The 17,698-nt window shown below is 38.5% G+C and overlaps 2 protein-coding genes across 9 annotated transcripts in view; one reads left to right on the plus strand and one right to left on the minus strand.

Moving 5' to 3' along the window:
- The window catches only part of RAPH1 (Ras association (RalGDS/AF-6) and pleckstrin homology domains 1), a 131,141-nt gene that overhangs the window by 109,360 nt on the left and 4,083 nt on the right, over positions 1-17,698 (plus strand). For 2 of the 4 annotated variants that reach the window (XM_027873595.1, XM_027873596.1), the window contains one exon: positions 16-7,679. The exons of 1 other annotated variant lie outside the window; for it this stretch is intronic. In XM_027873595.1, the coding sequence (XP_027729396.1) occupies positions 16-1,983 (1,968 nt within the window). In that variant the 3' untranslated portion in view covers positions 1,984-7,679. Of the gene's footprint in view, positions 1-15; positions 7,680-17,698 lie in introns of those variants that run through there. One more of the 4 variants, XM_027873597.1, reaches the window with a different exon arrangement.
- Positions 11,924-17,698, minus strand: part of ABI2 (abl interactor 2) — a 127,220-nt gene continuing 121,445 nt past the window's right edge. For all 5 annotated transcript variants that reach the window (XM_027873606.1, XM_027873604.1, XM_027873605.1 and 2 more), the window contains one exon: positions 11,924-15,917. In XM_027873606.1, the coding sequence (XP_027729407.1) occupies positions 15,742-15,917 (176 nt within the window). In that variant the 3' untranslated portion in view covers positions 11,924-15,741. The remainder of the gene's footprint in view (positions 15,918-17,698) is intronic.

Below are 17,698 nucleotides of genomic sequence, written 5' to 3' on the forward strand. Positions count from 1 at the left end.
TTATACTCCTTTTAGGCCAGAATGGAGTCTTTGAACCGACCTTACACTTCACTTATGCCCCCTTTGTCCCCACAAACTAAGACAGTTGCCCCCTACACTGCTTCACAGCCATCCCCGCCTCTCCCGCCACCTCCACCCCCTCCACCACCCCCTCCACCCCCTCCACCACCCCCTCCACCCCCTCTCCCCAGTCAGGCTGCACCTTCTTCAGTTTCAGCAGCCACAATGTTTGTCAAATACAGTACAATAACTAGGCTGCAGAATGCATCTCAACATTCAGGACCTCTCTTTAAACCCCCACCACCCCTGGTGACACAGCAAATGTCAGCAGCATCACAATCAGGAAAACCTCAACTGCTGGTGCCTCCTAATGGGGTAGTTCCCCCTCCTCCTCCTCCACCCCCACCTCCTACCCCAGGATCAGCTATGGCTCAGTTAAAACCAGCCCCATGTGCCCCATCAGTTCCTCAGTTCAACCCTCCACCTCCTCCTCTGAAAATCCATCAAGTGCAGCAGAATGTTGTTCAGGCTACTCCCCCTGTTCCTGCACCCCCACCTCCCCCTCCTGTTCCTGCACCCCCACCTCCTCAAGCCCCTCCCAAACCTCTGGTGACTCCCCCACCAACCAGTACCAAAACTGCATCACCTACTGTGATACAAACCCCATTCTCGGTTCCTACCCCTCCAATTCCCCCAGCAAAAAAGCAGCCAGTTTTTCCCACTTCCCAGATTCCACAATCTGCTCCTGCTCTTCCTGGTCCAGTTCCCCCACCAACATTACCAAAACAGAGCTTCTGTGTAAAACCACCTCCTTCCCCACAGTCTCCAGTGCCATCTGTTGTGAAGCAGATAGCCAGCCACTTCCCCCCTCCCCCAACCCCTCCTCCATCAGAGCCTCTGCCTTTAAAGCCTGTGCCATTGAGTGCGACACCACAGTCTCCCCCTGCTGTGAAAGCCAAGCCTAAGTGGCAGCCCAGCTCTGTGCCATCCCCTGACTTTCCTCCACCTCCACCTGAAAGCATCCTTGTATTTCCACCTCCACCAGCATCAACACCAGGGGTCTCTCCTGCCCCTGATAAAATTGGATCTCCAGTCAAAAAGACCAGCAAGACTTCTAGTCCAGGGGGAAAGAAACCACCCCCAACACCACAGCGAAACTCCAGCATTAAATCGAGCAGCTGTGCAGAATATCAAGAGTCTAAAAGACCTTCAGTGGACAGCCTTGTTAGCAAATTTGCACCCCCCTCAGAACCTTCAGGGTCTCCCAACAAGGAGACGCCACCTCCTCCTGCAGCTCCACCAAAACCTGGAAAACTCAATCTCTCTGGAGTCACTCTACCTATAATTCTCCAACAAGGAGGCATTTCAGCAAAAGTACCTGTTATGAGTGGACCTGGGAAGGACTCAGTGGTCGAATTTCCTTCTCCTCCTTCAGATTCTGACTTCCCACCTCCTCCACCTGAAATAGAGCTTCCTCTACCACCAGTAGAGATTCCATCAGTATTTTCAGGAAACACTCCTCCAAAAGTGGCTGTTGTTAACCCTCAGCCACAGCCGTGGTCCAAGACATCAGTGAAGAAAGCCCCTCCTCCCACGAGGCCCAAACGGAATGATAGTACCCGCCTCACACAAGCTGAAACCCCAGACCAACAGGTGACTGCCACCGTCATTCCACAAGTGCCCACTTCTCCCAAGTCCAGCCTTAGCGTCCAGCCTGGATTCTTGGCTGATTTAAACAGGACACTGCAGCGCAAGTCCATCACCCGGCATGGCTCTCTCTCTTCTTCCCGAATATCTAGAGCAGAGCCAACTGCCACCATGGATGATATGGCATTACCTCCTCCACCCCCTGAACTGCTCTCTGATCAACAGAAGGCCGGCTACGGAGGTAGCCATATCTCAGGCTATGCAACATTGCGGAGGGGGCCACCTCCTGCTCCCCCTAAAAGGGACCAGAACACCAAGCTCTCTAGAGACTGGTAGCTACCACAGGATTCTGGATAATTCTTCAGTCAGCTAATCTAACCTATAAATTCAGGTGTTCAGCACCTCCTTGTGTAATAGATAATGTGATCAAAATGGTATTCAGCTGTAGCTAAGGGTAATTGTATACATTCTCCCTCCCCATCCCCCATACTTAGTCCAAAAATGAGTTGTGTGTTTTGGGTGGGGGGTGTGTGTGAAGGGGATGTGTGTGTCTTATTATCCCTTGATGTTCCTTTTTTTCTTTCACGTGGATTGGACCAAAAATCTTTCTTACTTTTCTGGATTTGAGGTTTTTTGTAGTGTCTGTCCATGTGCAATGAGACTCTGTTTGTGCATGTTTTAAAATATATATATTGAGTAGATCTATAATGGGACATTTCTCACAATTATAAAAGACAACCAGAATGTTTGGTCTATCTAGATTGTTTGAGTCTTCACTTTCAAGCATAGGGAAGGGGCATTTCAAGCCAGGAAAAGCTTAATATCTCAAGAGTGATAACAATACCAAGACAGTTTGTGACCAGCTACTAAGAATATAGACATGAGAAAACCAAAACATTCTGGGTGTAAAAACTAAAAGAAAATAGAAATTGTTTGGTGATCTGGAGTAAAATAAATTTCTGCCACCAGTAACCTTCTACAATGTGGCATTCTGTCCCTGAGGAAATAAGGGATAAATTACCTGTTAATAAGCTTTGTTAGTTCATTTTACTGTTAACCAGGAATACCATTTCAATCCCTTAAGTTTCTTGAGTTTTTCCTTGAATTTCCATGAGCTTTTAATCAAGTTTGGTTCCATGTTTCTTTGTTTTAATTCATTAGGATATTCATGTCTAGTACCAACCATCTAATGATGTTATGTTCCAGGATACCAGTTGTCCTTTACAGTGTGTGCTTTATGTAGCTGTATGTAATACACATCTCTGCATAATGTGTACACACATTATACAAATATATCATTGCCCAAAAAACATCTCTAGGGAGAATAAATACCTCGTACATTTCTGCTGCTCTCCCTAGCAGGAGCAACTAGGAATTATAGGAAAGTTAATTTAATCTTCTAGTTCTTTGTCCTTCTTGGCATTCATGAATGCATAAATCCACAAACACATTTTGTATCTTACATGGAACTTGAGAATATCATTAGACTTCAGAAGAGGAGGAGAAAGGACACAAATCAGAATCCTGTCTTTATAGATTGTGAAGGCTTATCCAGCTACCAGAGGGTGATCAAATGTCAAGTTATGCGTACTCGATACTGATCACCTGTTATGCATGTGCAGCACAGCATAAAATCATAGTGGAACAACTCCAGATCTAGTGGTGTTTTCCGAGCTAATATTGTTCCATGTCAATTTTTATTGGGAGGGAGGGGGAGGAAGAGATAGACATCAGAAATCCTGTCCTGTCACACTGATCTTGGGGAGCGGGAGGAGCTGCTTTACACAGAACACTATGACCTGCCCAGCAAGCATGAGCAAATGAAGAAAAGATGTTCATATCTGTAAAGATGAAAATGTCAAGACTGTGACCCTAAGGAAGAAAGAATCCAAGTAATAGTCATCTAGTGGGAATAAGAAAAGATTGAGCAAGTTTCACAAAAAAAATCTACTGTAAAAACTTTCCCCCATCAGAAAGCAGTGCACCCTAAAGAGACAGTAAGGAGTGAAATTAAAGTAAGCAGCACCTCCACTATCACATCACCATTCTCCTGTGTTAATATAGTTTGAGCAATAAGACCATTGTGCGTTTTAAAGCAATGCTACTTTAAAAAGCACTTTTTTTGTATTTTCAATTGTTCACAAAACTTCCTGTGTTTAACATTGATGTGCTTATGAAGTGTCCTTAAAAGCATTTGCATTGTTGATTCTGAAGCATGCCCTGGTTTAGCCAGCTAACACCGCCTTTGAGAAGGTGAAACTATGCTATTGTCCATGGGTGCTGCTGTCATTTTCCACAGCCTTCTACTTGCAATTTTGTATTGGAAGGAACACCTATCCTACCCACCTCTTCTCTGAGGTGGAAGTATTAAGAAAAGGAATCCAGATATTTATTTAGTACTGAGTTTAGCTGTGATGTCAAACTTTTATGAAGTTGGACAGAGGCCTGTTTTTTCCCTATGAAAAATCAGATCTCTTCTTTCCTTCCTTGGGCCTCCAAAATTTTTCTAGGACAATTACAGTTTGGACAAGACTTTTAAGAAATACTGATTCATTGTTCCCTATTAGATTCATTAGGATTCCCAACTTTTTCTGCCTTCTTGTTGAAGGCCAATAATTGTCACTCATTTTCCCTTGAGACCAAGGACTCTTTGAATGAGCACTAATGGAAGTTTTTGGAGGCAAGAATAATGCTCTAGATCTTTGGTAAGGAACACATTGCAGCAAGGAATTAGGAATGATTTTTTTTTTTTAATTTTGGCAGTCTTGGTTGAACATATAGTCATTCTATCTTTGAGAAAAATATAAATATAATACAAACTATCAGCTTAAGATTTACGTGTTTTCTTATGTGGATGCAGGAAACAACTGAATTATAAACTAAAATAAAAGTTCTAGTATACTCTTTGAGGGTTTAGATTATTATTGTAGAAGGTTTTGTTTTGGTTTTTTTGCTGCTGATATTTTTAAATCTTTTCTCCCCAAGGCGTTTTTGGGGAAAGATTAGGGATTCTTAAAAAAAAACTCTCAAACCTTTGATTTTGGGTATTTTTGTAGCCATTCCTTTTTCTCTGTAGGTTCAGGGAAATATATCTACTGCCAGATGACACTAGTACTGTGCCTTCCTTTAACTGCCTCTGCTAACAATTCCAATCCAGCATCCTTTTTCCAGACCAAGGAGAGAAAGCTGGAAATCCGGCTTGGCAGCATTAACTCCAAGGACCTCAAATAGTTCAGCTTTAAATTATTGCTTTAGATGGCAGTGTAAATTGGTGGTTATTACATATACTAACCTGCTTATCACCTACAAACTGTACCATTGTTGAAACTACAGCAGGATCCATTCTCTATCTGGTAATAATGTAACTTATATGGTTTTTTTTTTTTAACTTAAGCATGTTAATGTAAACATTAAAATATTCAAAAGATACAATGGGATCTGGTTTTGGAAATCAGCATCACAATTTTCCCAGTGTGGCTTTTGGTCAATGAAGGGAAATACTCTGATTTCTCTATTCCTCTCTATTTGAGGCCAGTGATTATTAGAAGGTTGCTGTAGCTCACTATTAGGTCATAATTTGCAAGTTGTTGCTTTTTTAAATGAGAAAAATAAGTCTGAAACAAATTACTAGAGAAAAGGAAAATGTCAAGCTATGCCTTACCAATCATTGATTCTTGATTGCTCTTAAAATTCCTCGTGCATTTTTGGCTGTCTTTGATTCTAAAGAGTGGTGGTCCTAATTGTCCCTTTCTAGGAGTAGATTTGCTAAGAGCCAGGTTATGATCCAAACTTGAAAATACTCCTTGGTGAGGTTATTTTTGAATGATATTATACCTAGAATGGCTCTGTTCATTTATTATCCACAGTGAGCTCTTACAAAGTAAATGTCCAAGAAATATTCAGGGAAAGTGATGGCAAGTTAAATGGGGACCCAAGGTAGCAACACTAAGCATGTTCTTCCTCTTTGTGAATGATTGCAACTGCCACAACCTAGTACTAAAGTATATAAATGCCTTTAATTACATTTAGTTTAAGTTAGCGAATAGCTACTTTTGAGCTCCTTTTTCCCCAGCTGAAGAAAGAGTGAGGGGAAAGACTTTTTCCAAAAGCTCGAGCCAAATTTTACCAGGTTCCTGAGAGAAGCATGGGTTTTCCCACCTGTCCATGGCACATTATTCCCTCTAACCACCCCCCCTCCCCCAAAAAAGGATAATTTCCTTTCGTGGTTATATCATTTATTTTAAAATTTAAGCATTTGGTTATAGCAAGTAAACCATCCTGTGAACCTCTACAGTGCAGATGTGCCTCTAATTCAGCAACCTAAACATCTGACTTTACACAAAAGACAAGAAAGCTTTGATTTCACAATGGGATTCCTTTAAATAAAAGCAACTTTCTGATGAATGCATTGATTGTGGCAAGGATACATCTGTACTCTTTTCTAATAAAATAAACTTGAGACTGGGTCCAAAGAATGAATAATATGAAAACTGTCTTCCACTAGGGATGATGGATAATAATCCTTTAGGATACATCTTTCATTGAACTCTGAAGAGAGAGAAAATTTGAATTTTCATCTACCCAAACTATTTGCCATGTTCATGTACTACAGTACATGGCTGCCCATTAACACGTAAGAAATGTAAATGTAAATTCGTGTCTACATAACCAAGAGTACAAAAATAATTACATCTAAAGAAAAAAATTGACCTCATTCACACTGAATGTAATAAAGAAAAATCCTGATTCGTTCGAGCTTCTTGGATGAAGTTGTGTGCCAAAACACTAAAGAGATTCACTGTATACCTTGAACTCCTTGGAGGAACAACATTCAAGAAATCAGTTAAGTAAATTAATTCATAATGGCTGGTGAAAGGAAGGTATATGTTGTCCAGGCACAGCAAAAATGAAACCATGGCTATTTCAGTAGATATGAACATCCCCCCAAATGGAATGACTTTAGCCATGAATGTTAGTAGGTGAGTTCAGGGCTGTCTACCAAAGATGTATTAAGTGTTAGGAAAGCCAAGTAAAAAGTAAAAGTATTGCATCTGGAAAAGATGATCAGCACAGAGGTATAAACCATGCTTTGAAAATGGACATTTGGACGGTGTTTGTTTCCATAAGTAATTTGTCATGAATAACTAAATCTATTAGCTCTTTGAGTTTAAAGAAAATCACAGTTCAGTTAAATTTCTTCTTATTTTTCTAACCTTAATAAGGACTGGCATTAGGAATAGTTTAACATAATATTTGTAAACTTACATTTCAATCACAATCACTCCCCAAAAATATTTTTTCTTTCTCTCTTAAAATAATCCTTAAGAAACAAGCATTAAGTAGAATATTTCCCATGGTTTTGCAGCTTCATTTTGTTAGCCATTAACGGAATTCTGTACAGAGATGCACATTAAAAGTCATTAGTCTGTGCAAAGCGTGTACTAGATGTAAATACATTCATGTTTACCACTTTTTAAAGAAATTGCACCTTTTATCTTTAAATGGGATTGCCTCCCCCATTTCCTACTCACCCCAAATCCTTAACCCATATTCGGGGGGGGGGGGAGAGGCTCTTAGAAACTCTAACTTCTACAGTTTGGGAGAGCTTTGCCATATATAAATATATAAATATAGACGTATGTATAAATATACTTTTTTAAGCATGGGAGAGAGGACAAAAGGAACTGCATTATAAAAGTACCCAAGATACAAAAATATGCACAATAAGGATGTAGTTAAATTCAATATTTTTTGGTCTTGTCTTTTGCATAACTGTATGCTCTTATTTCATAATGTGCCTTGCTCCCTGATTGTGTGAAATTATAGAGAGATATATTCAGTACTACTGACCATGTTTTCATTATACTGCTGGATTAAGTTATTTTACTGAGTCACTCTCTTGCCAATTATTGTTAGTAAACTATTGTAATGGCTTAGGATGGTGGTCATGAGGTCAGTGTAAATTTTTTTTCATTTACATGTTTCCATTATGTAAGTTTACTGAAACCTTAATAAAATATTGGCTTCATCTATATGTGGGTTTTTTTTCCCCCTCAAGCTGATCTGCAAATATCCACTCTTCTAAGTGGCCAAACAACTGCTCTTTCGTCTTATACCATTATTCTAAATAGCCCATTATTCATCAAGGGTTATTTTTTTGCTTTCTCAGGACCTAATAAGCATGCTAATAACAGGTTGTGAATAAACATAAATGGACATGCTTGAATAGCAGCAGTCCCTTGCATCAATTTTTTTTCCTGACGTTGTTTAGGGGCAGATGGGAGAAAGGCAATGAGGGGAACCACTCAACATTAGAAAAGGTGAGCCTGTTAATTTTGGACTTATATCAGGGCTTCTTAAACTTTGTCCAATCACGACCCCTCTTCCAGTTTCATTAGCCTTTGTTGGCTTGCATGGCCTGAGGGCATGAGCAGTGCAAATTGAGCCTACTTTGTGTTCAGAACCCAGGCTGCAGTGAAGTTGTGTGATGCAATACGGGAGTAAGTGCTGCCAGAAACATCTCAGATTCATTATGCGTTTGATTTTTAATTAGTTTTTCATCACTGGGCGTTCAGAAACCTTTTACTGTTGCCATGGGGCCGCAACTGCAGTTTAAGAAGCGCTGCACTAGGCTGAATGCTAAGCTCTCAACATCACTAACTTATAGAAAGGAATTTTATTTGAAAAAAGCTTTTATGTACTTGCGTCTTATTAGTTTTCTCTTCATTTATACAAGCATATTGACCATGCTACCTTTTTCAATAGCATTTTCCATTTTCCCGGCTGTTGTCAGGTAGAGGATCATACTTTTAAGGCTAAAACAAACTACAGTCATCTAGTCCATCATTTTGAAGACAAAGAAACTGAGGCCCAAAGAAGTTACTTGAACTAGATAGCCAAGAGTCAAATAAGATTATCTAGCACTCTCATCAGAAAGAGTACTTTGTGATCTTCAAAGAAAAGAATGAATGATTGGTCAGCATTCCAATGCTGTAGGCACCAGTTAAACCAATAAGCTCAAAGTCTTCTGGTTTTACATATAAGCCTGAAAAGGGTATTCAGCCAGTTTTATATATAAGCAAATAAAATTTAGAAAAAATGGTTAGATGACACCCAGAGTCACATAGCTACTAAGCGTCAAACAGGATTCGAATTCAGGTTCTTTCTGACTCTCAATTCTCTCTTCAGAGAACTGTGTGTGACCTTGGGCCATAATTTCCTCATAATTAAAATGGAATGGATTAGAATATATGATCTACAGACCTATGAAGACAAGTGTAAGTCAGCCCAGGCTCGTCAATACTATCTCTCCTAAATATTCTCTTCCTCCGATAACCTAGACAGAAGCCCTTAAGCACAGATTTATGTAAACCTTTGAACTCTTTTGAACACCAATTAAGAGCTGCTTTTGATATTTGTTAAGGAAGTGACAAGAGCTTAAAACCCAGAGCTTATATGTTTGACAGCATGTTAAGACAGATACAATTGCTAAGCAAGCAAATAAAGAGATACTAAAATTTTAAGTAGGTTAAATCATAGCAAAGGGAGGAAAGATTGTTGCATGCTTAATAAATATTAAAACCAAATTTAGGAATATTGAAGTTTTAATGAGACAGAAATGACATTTTAGCACAAAGGTTAGTCAGTTACATGATGCTTGAAGTCCCAGAATATATTTTGGATGTAATGCTGTTGGCCCTGCTCAACTTTTAGTTTTGGGGTCTTTACTCAACCTTATATAACTAAGAACAAAGCTGGACAGGACACCAGAAGATGAGTTAGGACTACAAAGCTAGACAACTAGAGGAAGAGTTGTCGAGGGATATGGGGGGACCTATTCCTCTTCAAGGTGAAAGGGCAGAAAAAGCTATATAATTAGTTACTTTATTTAAGCATTTATTTGAGTAGATAATGTAATCTGAATACAATAAGAGATCAAGGAGATAAAAAGTTTTTAGTCTAGCCCAAACATTTCAGGACATAATTCTGAAACCTCCTTGGGGGGTTAGGTAGTGTTGAAAGACTCCAGAAGGCTCCTTTCAGAATTAATTTATCTATGCACCTGAGACAAGTTTCCGTGAAGATATGAGCACAGGGCACAGTCTGGCTCCTGCTAGTCTCCTTCACATCAAACTGGCCAACAATGCTCTAGGCTTTTGGGTCTTCCTCCACTGCCTACGATGAATCTTCTCTTTTAATACCAGCTCAGGATTTACCTCCTCCATGTTTTCACTTTTTAATGCTATCTCCCTTTTCAAAGATCTTGTGTATTTCTCTGTGTCCATGTAAACTCTCAGCAGAACAGAATGCTCTTGGAGGATAGGAACTATAAAACTTTTGTCTGTCTTCTGCCAACACAAGGTGCCATCTACAGGAGAGATGCTTTAAGAATGTCTGTTGAACACTGGGGAGGGGAATCTAGACCATGGATTCTAGGAATCTAAAGTGAAGACAAAAAAAAAAAAATTAAGTCCTCTTAATTCTGCCATATTTTCCAAAACCACTTCAGCCATCACTTTCAACACCCACTGTTTCAGGCTATAAAGATGTACATTACTAGCACTTGCTCACATAGAACACCAGTTTAGATTTTGTCTATAAGGCTCAAAAGGCATCAGCCTAAAACAGCCAGAATGTATATCCTATGTAATCATTATCGAGCCTGTCCATTATGGCATCTAGTTGAATGCCAAGAATTAATCAGTTGTTTACAAGAAACACCTATTTTTTGAGAATTTTATTGCCCACCTGATTTCACATCTCCAGCAGAATTGGGGATCTAAGACAGGAAAAGCATCTGAGTCAGTTTCCTCATTTGTCAAATAGGAACAATAATATAATTCACAGGGTTGGTGTGACTATCAGAGCATTCTGAAATTATTAACTGCCACATAAATGAGTTATTAATATAGCTTGGTACGTACCCAGCCATCACCCCAGGAATAGCAGAACAACTAGTCTATAAAAGACCAATAACTGAAAGGGGGAAAAAAGAATTTTCAACTTTATTAAAAGTAGTTTAATGTGATATACCAAGAATAATCCCCAAAATGTCCTTCATTTAGATCCTCAGTCATCTTTTTTTTAATCTATTACGAAGTTAGAATGCTTACACATCTCCCCCAAATCCTTTAGAAACAACATACTTTAAGGACAATTTGATACCATGTAAGTTCAAATGGTTCCATTACAAGAATAAATACATTCACCAGTCACTTCTATGTGCTTTGTGGGTTTTTATTTAGGACTTAAAACAAGTTCTTAATACACAGCAACAGTTAATTCCAAGTACAATCTAAAAAAAATGTAAAAAGTTGATGTTCCCCCTCATTTGGAGGCAGCTTAATGGCACACATACACTACACGTTACTCGTAGCAGACAAGCTGCTCCCCGGAGTCCTCCGTGACTTAGAACATTTCACTGCCACCAACTACCTTCTCTCTGGGAGCTAAGAATACATCAATTGGATTAGTTTGCACTGCCAGAGCACAAATCACGGCCATCCTACTTGTAAACCATATTTTTCTGTTGTTTCTTAAAAATGTACATGGACACAAGGTATGGTAGAAACTGCTTTTCCATAGAATTCTGAAGTTGCAAAAGACACTTCCATTTTATGTGAAAATAAGCACTTTTGTGTGTTTTATTTATTTTTTACAAAAATGTTTCAAGATATTTAGCAAGGTTTATTTGCGTAAATAATCCATTTGTACACAGGTTGGCCCTGTCTTATTTGTCAATTTTCATATCATTGTATGAGTTTCAATAAGAAATAGGAACAAATATTAGCAGAAAATAAACTTCAGCTATCAAGCACAATGCCTCTTTAGTGGATGGCTCTTTATAAGCCTCTCTTATAAGATTGCTGTGCAGTGCACCTCCCACTGCTAAAATACCATATAAAATGTGTTTGCAACATATGCCTTGTCAAGGAGAGAAGACTACTTGTACTAAATAGCAATTCACATTGAAGTACCATTTTTTAAAATTCCCATTTCGCTAATGAAGGTTGCACTCAGCATACTGATTTAATAATTCAAAGAGGAACTGTGAATAATACTCTAATGGCATTTATCAAAACATGGCCATTCTTTTTTCAAGTATCTTCCTAAAGACATCAAGTGGAACGCCAATGTTCTCACAGTTTTAAAGAAAAACATAGCATATTTAATCAAAACAGCATGGTATAGTGGAAAGACCACTGGACTGGGTGGCATGATTCTAGTCCTGGCTCTACCACTAACTAGCTGCGGGACCTTGAGCAAGTCACTTAATGTCCCTGGGCCTCAGTTTCCCCATCTGTCAAAGGAGGGGGCTGAATTAGATGACCTAAGGTCCCTTCTGGCTCTAATAATTTTTATGAATCTAAGTAAACCCATTTGGGGATATTTCCCCCCTTAACACCAGTGAAGGTGGAATTCCCAACCAGTGAATTATGTGTAAACTGATGGAAATTATATGCCTACCTTCCTAAATACTTAGAGATTGCCTGCTACCCTCTACATAAGGCTGTTTTTAGTGTCATGGTGAGGCCAGGACACAACATGCTCTCTCCACCAGAGAAATATGTGGTTAAGGACAATAGGAGAGGTATTCTATTTTGAAGGCAAGTGCTGGAATAAGAAAAAGTTCAAAACACAAAAAAAGGACACATAATCTCCTACCTCACCAGAACTTAAAATTTCATTAAGTAGCCTTTTTTTTCCAGGAAGTAGTAAGACACTGATGAAGTAACTGAAAAATTACCACCACAGCTACATGAATACTATCATTATAAAGATGAAAGAAACTCTAGTAAATTATTAAACAAAATCAGAAAGGGGCAGGGGGTATCCTTCTGCCTGGTAACACAGAATCAGTCCCTCAGAAGCATGACATCACTACCAGCTGCCCGCTTACCCTAACTAAAGTGCCAAAAACAAGGACCACAGAGGGAAATAGAAACAAAACAGCCAAGCAAAAGAAAACACTGCTGAACAAGACAAGAGGAGGCTCATCTTTATCAATCCAAGAGCAGGTTGAGCCTTGCAACATCCTCTATTGGCACTTTTTATTTTAAAGTTTATGTCATCTTCACCCTAAGGCCGTAGAATAAGGAAGTGTATTTTCATTCATATCCATGGAAATGAAACACCAAAAGAGGAACAGCCATATTGGGCGCTTTGAGGGATGAGAAAGGGTGAAGGTAAAACCAAATATAATCTAGGAAAACATGATTCCATAGGGAAAAAGTTTAGTTTTGATTATGTTCCTAGAACACACTTTATGGTGGACCGTGATAGCATTCCCCTCATCTCTAGTGACAACATTGCTCGAGGGCTGGTCAGTAGCTTTTGGACTGGGATCATCTTTGCTGCAGCATTCTGCACTGCTTCTCAAATTTAAGTTTTTCCAAGCTTTTTTAAAGTTATTTTTTCAGTAGGACAAAAGGGGGAAACTTACAAATGATAAAATTGGAAACAGCACCTTCACTATTAGTAGCATGCAGTCTATGAAATATTACATACATTAAATTCTCCAATTACTCTGGATTTTGATCACATAGAATCCTCCCTAAACAAGCTATAGAATTTTAAACTGTACAAAATAAAAAATATGCATGAAATCCAACAGGTTTGTTGTTTTTTTTTTATACATCAGTACTGAATAGAGCAAAAACCAGCAGCAATTGACCCATGGACTCCCTCCACAGTGACTCTACAAGATGAAAAACTTCACAAATGTCATCAGCAGATAGCAAAGAAAGCACTCGAGCAAGAAGCAAAATCCATTCCTAGAGAAAACCCTAAGCTTATTTATCTCTGAAAGCCTAGCTCAGCTGAATCTGTTTCTGTAACTGAATTTGATGAGCTGTCAAGATTACCTTTTGGACTTCAAAAACGTGTCTGCTTTGCGAACCCACTAAGCACTCTGAGGCAGAAAATCCAGCAGGTATGAACAGATACCGGGAACAAATAGTTTAAGGAATGTATCTTTTAAACTAAGATATATACCTAGTACTAACCACCACCACCACTCCACCTCTCCCTTCCCCCCCCCAAAAAAATCCTAGGCACATCAATCCACTTCAGGCAATAAAAGAGAGTCTTAGCTTATCTTAGAGTCAGTCACAGATTGGTTCTAAAAAGGAAATAAAAGGCTCAAAGAGATCTCAGTGCTAATTTGAGAAAAAAAGATTTTTGGTCGAGTTTGCTTAATAAGAGTGCTCAGGCACAAGTGAGTAAGCTGGTGAGAACTAATACGGGATTCCCAGCTGTTAGAAGACCTGAAAACATGATTATTAAATGACTGTGGAAAAGAAGCAGGGTAGAGTTGTTTTTTGCTTTTTAAATAAAAGAAATGTATAGCTGGACCTCAGTTAAAATTTTGAAGAAGCTTTGTGGTCAAAGACCTGAATTTCCTTTCATGCTAACACCCTACCCACCTGTCAGTTCAAGTACACTAAACCTTGCTGTTCTGTCAGCACTGTGGACACCCTGACCTAGCCTGGCCTAGCTCAATTCTGTCCAAGTATCTAGAACCCTGGTCGATAGCATCAGGGTGAACTGAACTGGTCCCCCCTTAGCAGAATATTTCTTATTCAGGACTAACATCCCCTACCAGGATTATGGGTCTTTGTAGATAATTTTAAATTAACTCTGTGGAAAAATTAAGGTTAAAAATGTACTGTTCTTTTAAATCTGGGAGCTGAACTCCAAAGTTATATTTGTTGTGCAGACACAAAAGTTAATAATTTCTGCTACAATCTGTTGAAGTTCCACTAGAAAGTTTAGCGCACATTAACTAGTAGTACCAGTACTTGACCTACTAAGCTTATTCCACTACTGCAATTTTAATCCTGGATAAATCTAAAGTGAAAAAATATTTTAATAGGGATATTTCCTATTTAATAGGAAATTTCCTATTTAATAGGAAATAAGGAATACCTTATTTTCCAACTGAGAACAAGAGACTCAAGGATTTTGTTCTGAGTTTTTTGTTTTTTAAATTTTTCAATAGGTATAAGGGGAAAGCAGCTTAGACAGTAGTACAGGTAAAGCCGGTCTTTAATGATCACAGAGAGTAGCAATCCTTCAATTTCCACTGTGGAGACTTGCCAACAGACCCAAAAATTGCTTGTTCTTTCCAAATAAGATGAATAAGATTTTTCTACATACTGAAAAATTCAAAGAAACATCTGCTCTGAAGTCAAAGCGTTAATGCTCAGAACAAAGTTTTCATCTTGACTACTAATGAGAACATATGTCATTCAAATGTTAACTTAAAATCTTCAGGCTTGAACCTGAAGGAAATATAATGTCCATTTCACTACACCCTGTGCTATGAGATGACTAACCCTTGTTACATAAGTAGTCTGGATATACACTTCATCAGTGGCAATGTAGTTTTCATCAGAATACTAAAGCAAATTTGTGGCACCAGTTAGATAGCTTTAGAAGTCCCTAACACTTTCTAAACTTCATCATCTAAATGATTTTGGCTGACAGTTATCAAGAGATAAAAGTCAGTTTTGCATTCACTTGCTTCAGCCACAGAGTGCTAAGAAACTGCAAATTCTAATTGCATTAAACAAGTAACAAACAACCTGGAAAGCTTTTTATGTGAACTTTCATATACATTCTCCAGATGCTTAATCTTCAGGTGGAAGGAAGTGACCAAGATGCTCACTGGGTCATAAGGTTAACACCATGACATTATCATCCTGGCACTGCTAATGCCAAGCAATAAAGCAAGGGAGAAAAACTCTGGGTTAGATAAGATTCCTGAGAGAGATCCTAGATTCTACCTCAGTCTTATTTTTGACGTTGTTTCAGTTACATATATAGATCATTTCATTTTCTACACACCCAGAGATGAATATGTCAGCTTATTTACTTCAAAGAGTTCAGCACAGCCACCACTAACCATCAGAAGATCCATTTTTCATACTTAGGTCACTAACTTGCTTTTTTATAATAATTTTTAAGCCAAAACACATAAGTAGTTTTATTACAATTATCCTTATCCTTCATCCATGAGTTTGTTCCCCAGAGCCTTGTGTCAATCTGGAAAGCCCTTAATAGTTCCTTTTGATCTCGGTACATCGTCAGTCTTCACTCAGAATAATGCATGATGGACTCCACGTAATTACCTGGGAAGAGCCCCGTCACTCCATTCATGACTCCCTCATACCAACCATCATCATTCTTCTTGATGACATAAATGATAGCTCCTTCCTGAAATGAAAGCTCATCCTCTTTGTCTTTTGTGTAATCATAAATCGCAACAACTAGAAAAAAAATGAAAGTAAGAAAAATATATAGGAAGGAAAAAAACTACGATTGAACATGTCAGCATAGGGAGTCTCTCTCTAAGTCACTCAAATAGCACAGTAATTTTCTAAAAACATATTAAAAAATGTCCTGCCTGTGTGTTGATTACAGACTTAGCTTACTCAAAGTGGCAGACTTAACATTTTAACCAGAAGAAACATTGAGCTTCCCTAAAGTCTTCCTGGTTCAAAAATATCTCGTTATTAGGACCATTGCAATGATGTCATAAACATGCCCTAAGTAAGTCAGTTGATAAGCATTTATTAAGTGCCTACTATGTGACATTGTGCTAAGCACTGAAGTTACAAAAAGAAGCAAAAGACAGTCCCAGCCTTCAAAGAGCTCACAATCTAATTACAGAGGATGCACTATACTTTTTTTTAGGGTGAAGTGAATTAGAAAACTGCAATTATTTCAATTCTGCTTGAAGAGTCTTCTCTGATCACCTTGTAGGATGCAAACATTACTCTCTATCACCCAACTATTTCTTGACCTAACCTCAGCATCTTTGGTAACTTTAATAAAAATTTTCCTCAGTTGCAACTTGCATCTGCTCTGTGTTATCTTGTAAAGGGTTAAGTTTAATTATAAAGCCTTAGACTTCTCAGGAAAATTAGAAATGAACTAATATATGTTTAAAAGCCACTTTTCTCCTCTTTGGCTTGTTATATTGTAGAATATTAGCACTAGGTGATTTGATGAAAAATTTGAAGTCTCTGGTCCATTTGAGCAAAATCCAAATGGTTCTCAATTAAGCTTTGAAATTATTTGTATTATAGTAGGAGAAATAGATAACACTAATATTTTATCAATTGATCAATAAGCATTTTAATAAAGCACTGCTAGGCACCGTGCCAGGTATTGAAAATATAACCCTTACCTTCAAGGAGCTCACAACCCATTAGGGATGACAAAATGCCCATATGTGTAGAAGTATGTACAAAACACATACACAAGATATGTGCAGAAATTACTTTTTAAAAAATGTTTTAGGGTCAGCTAGGTGGCGCAGTGGATAGAGCACCGGCCCTGAAGTCAGGAGGACCTGAGTTCAAATCCGGCCTCAGACCAAACACTTGACACGTACTAGCTGTGTGACCTTGGGCAAGTCACTTAACCCCAACTGCCTCACTTAAAAAAAAATGTTTTGCATTTATAAAAACTCCTTTGAGACAGGAATTTAATTTTTAAAGTAAATTTGTATTGATGTTTTTTGTTTTTACATTCTCAGTCAATAAGTATTTATTAAGTACCTACTATGTGCCAAGCACTGTGCTAAGCTTGGGAGATATAAAGTCAGTCCCCGCTCTCAAGATTTGCTCACAGTCAAAAGGGGGAGACATAAAAACACACATATACAAATTATATACAGGCTAAATGGGAGATAATTAATGAGGGAAGGCACTAGAATTATTAGAGGATCATAAAAGGCTTCTCATACAAGGTGCAATTTTAGTTGGGACTTGAAGGAGAGATGGAGAAGGAAAAAATTCAAGGGATGGGGGATAGCCAGTTAAAACTTCAGAGTCAGGAGATGGAGTGTCTTGCTCAAAGAATAGTAAGGCAGCCAACATCATTGGATCTCAGAGTATGTGAAAGGGAATGAGAGGGGAATAATGTCTAAGTAATAACTATAAATGTAAGAGAGGGTCAGGCTGTAAAAGGTTTTAAATGTCAAACAGGATTTTATGTTTGATCATGGAGGTGGAAGGGAGCTACCAGTGTACTGAATGGGGAG

The sequence above is a fragment of the Vombatus ursinus genome, unplaced genomic scaffold, assembly GCF_900497805.2.
Source record: "Vombatus ursinus unplaced genomic scaffold, bare-nosed wombat genome assembly UNPS02014802.1, whole genome shotgun sequence".
In the NCBI taxonomy this organism is placed as follows: Eukaryota; Metazoa; Chordata; class Mammalia; order Diprotodontia; family Vombatidae; genus Vombatus; species Vombatus ursinus.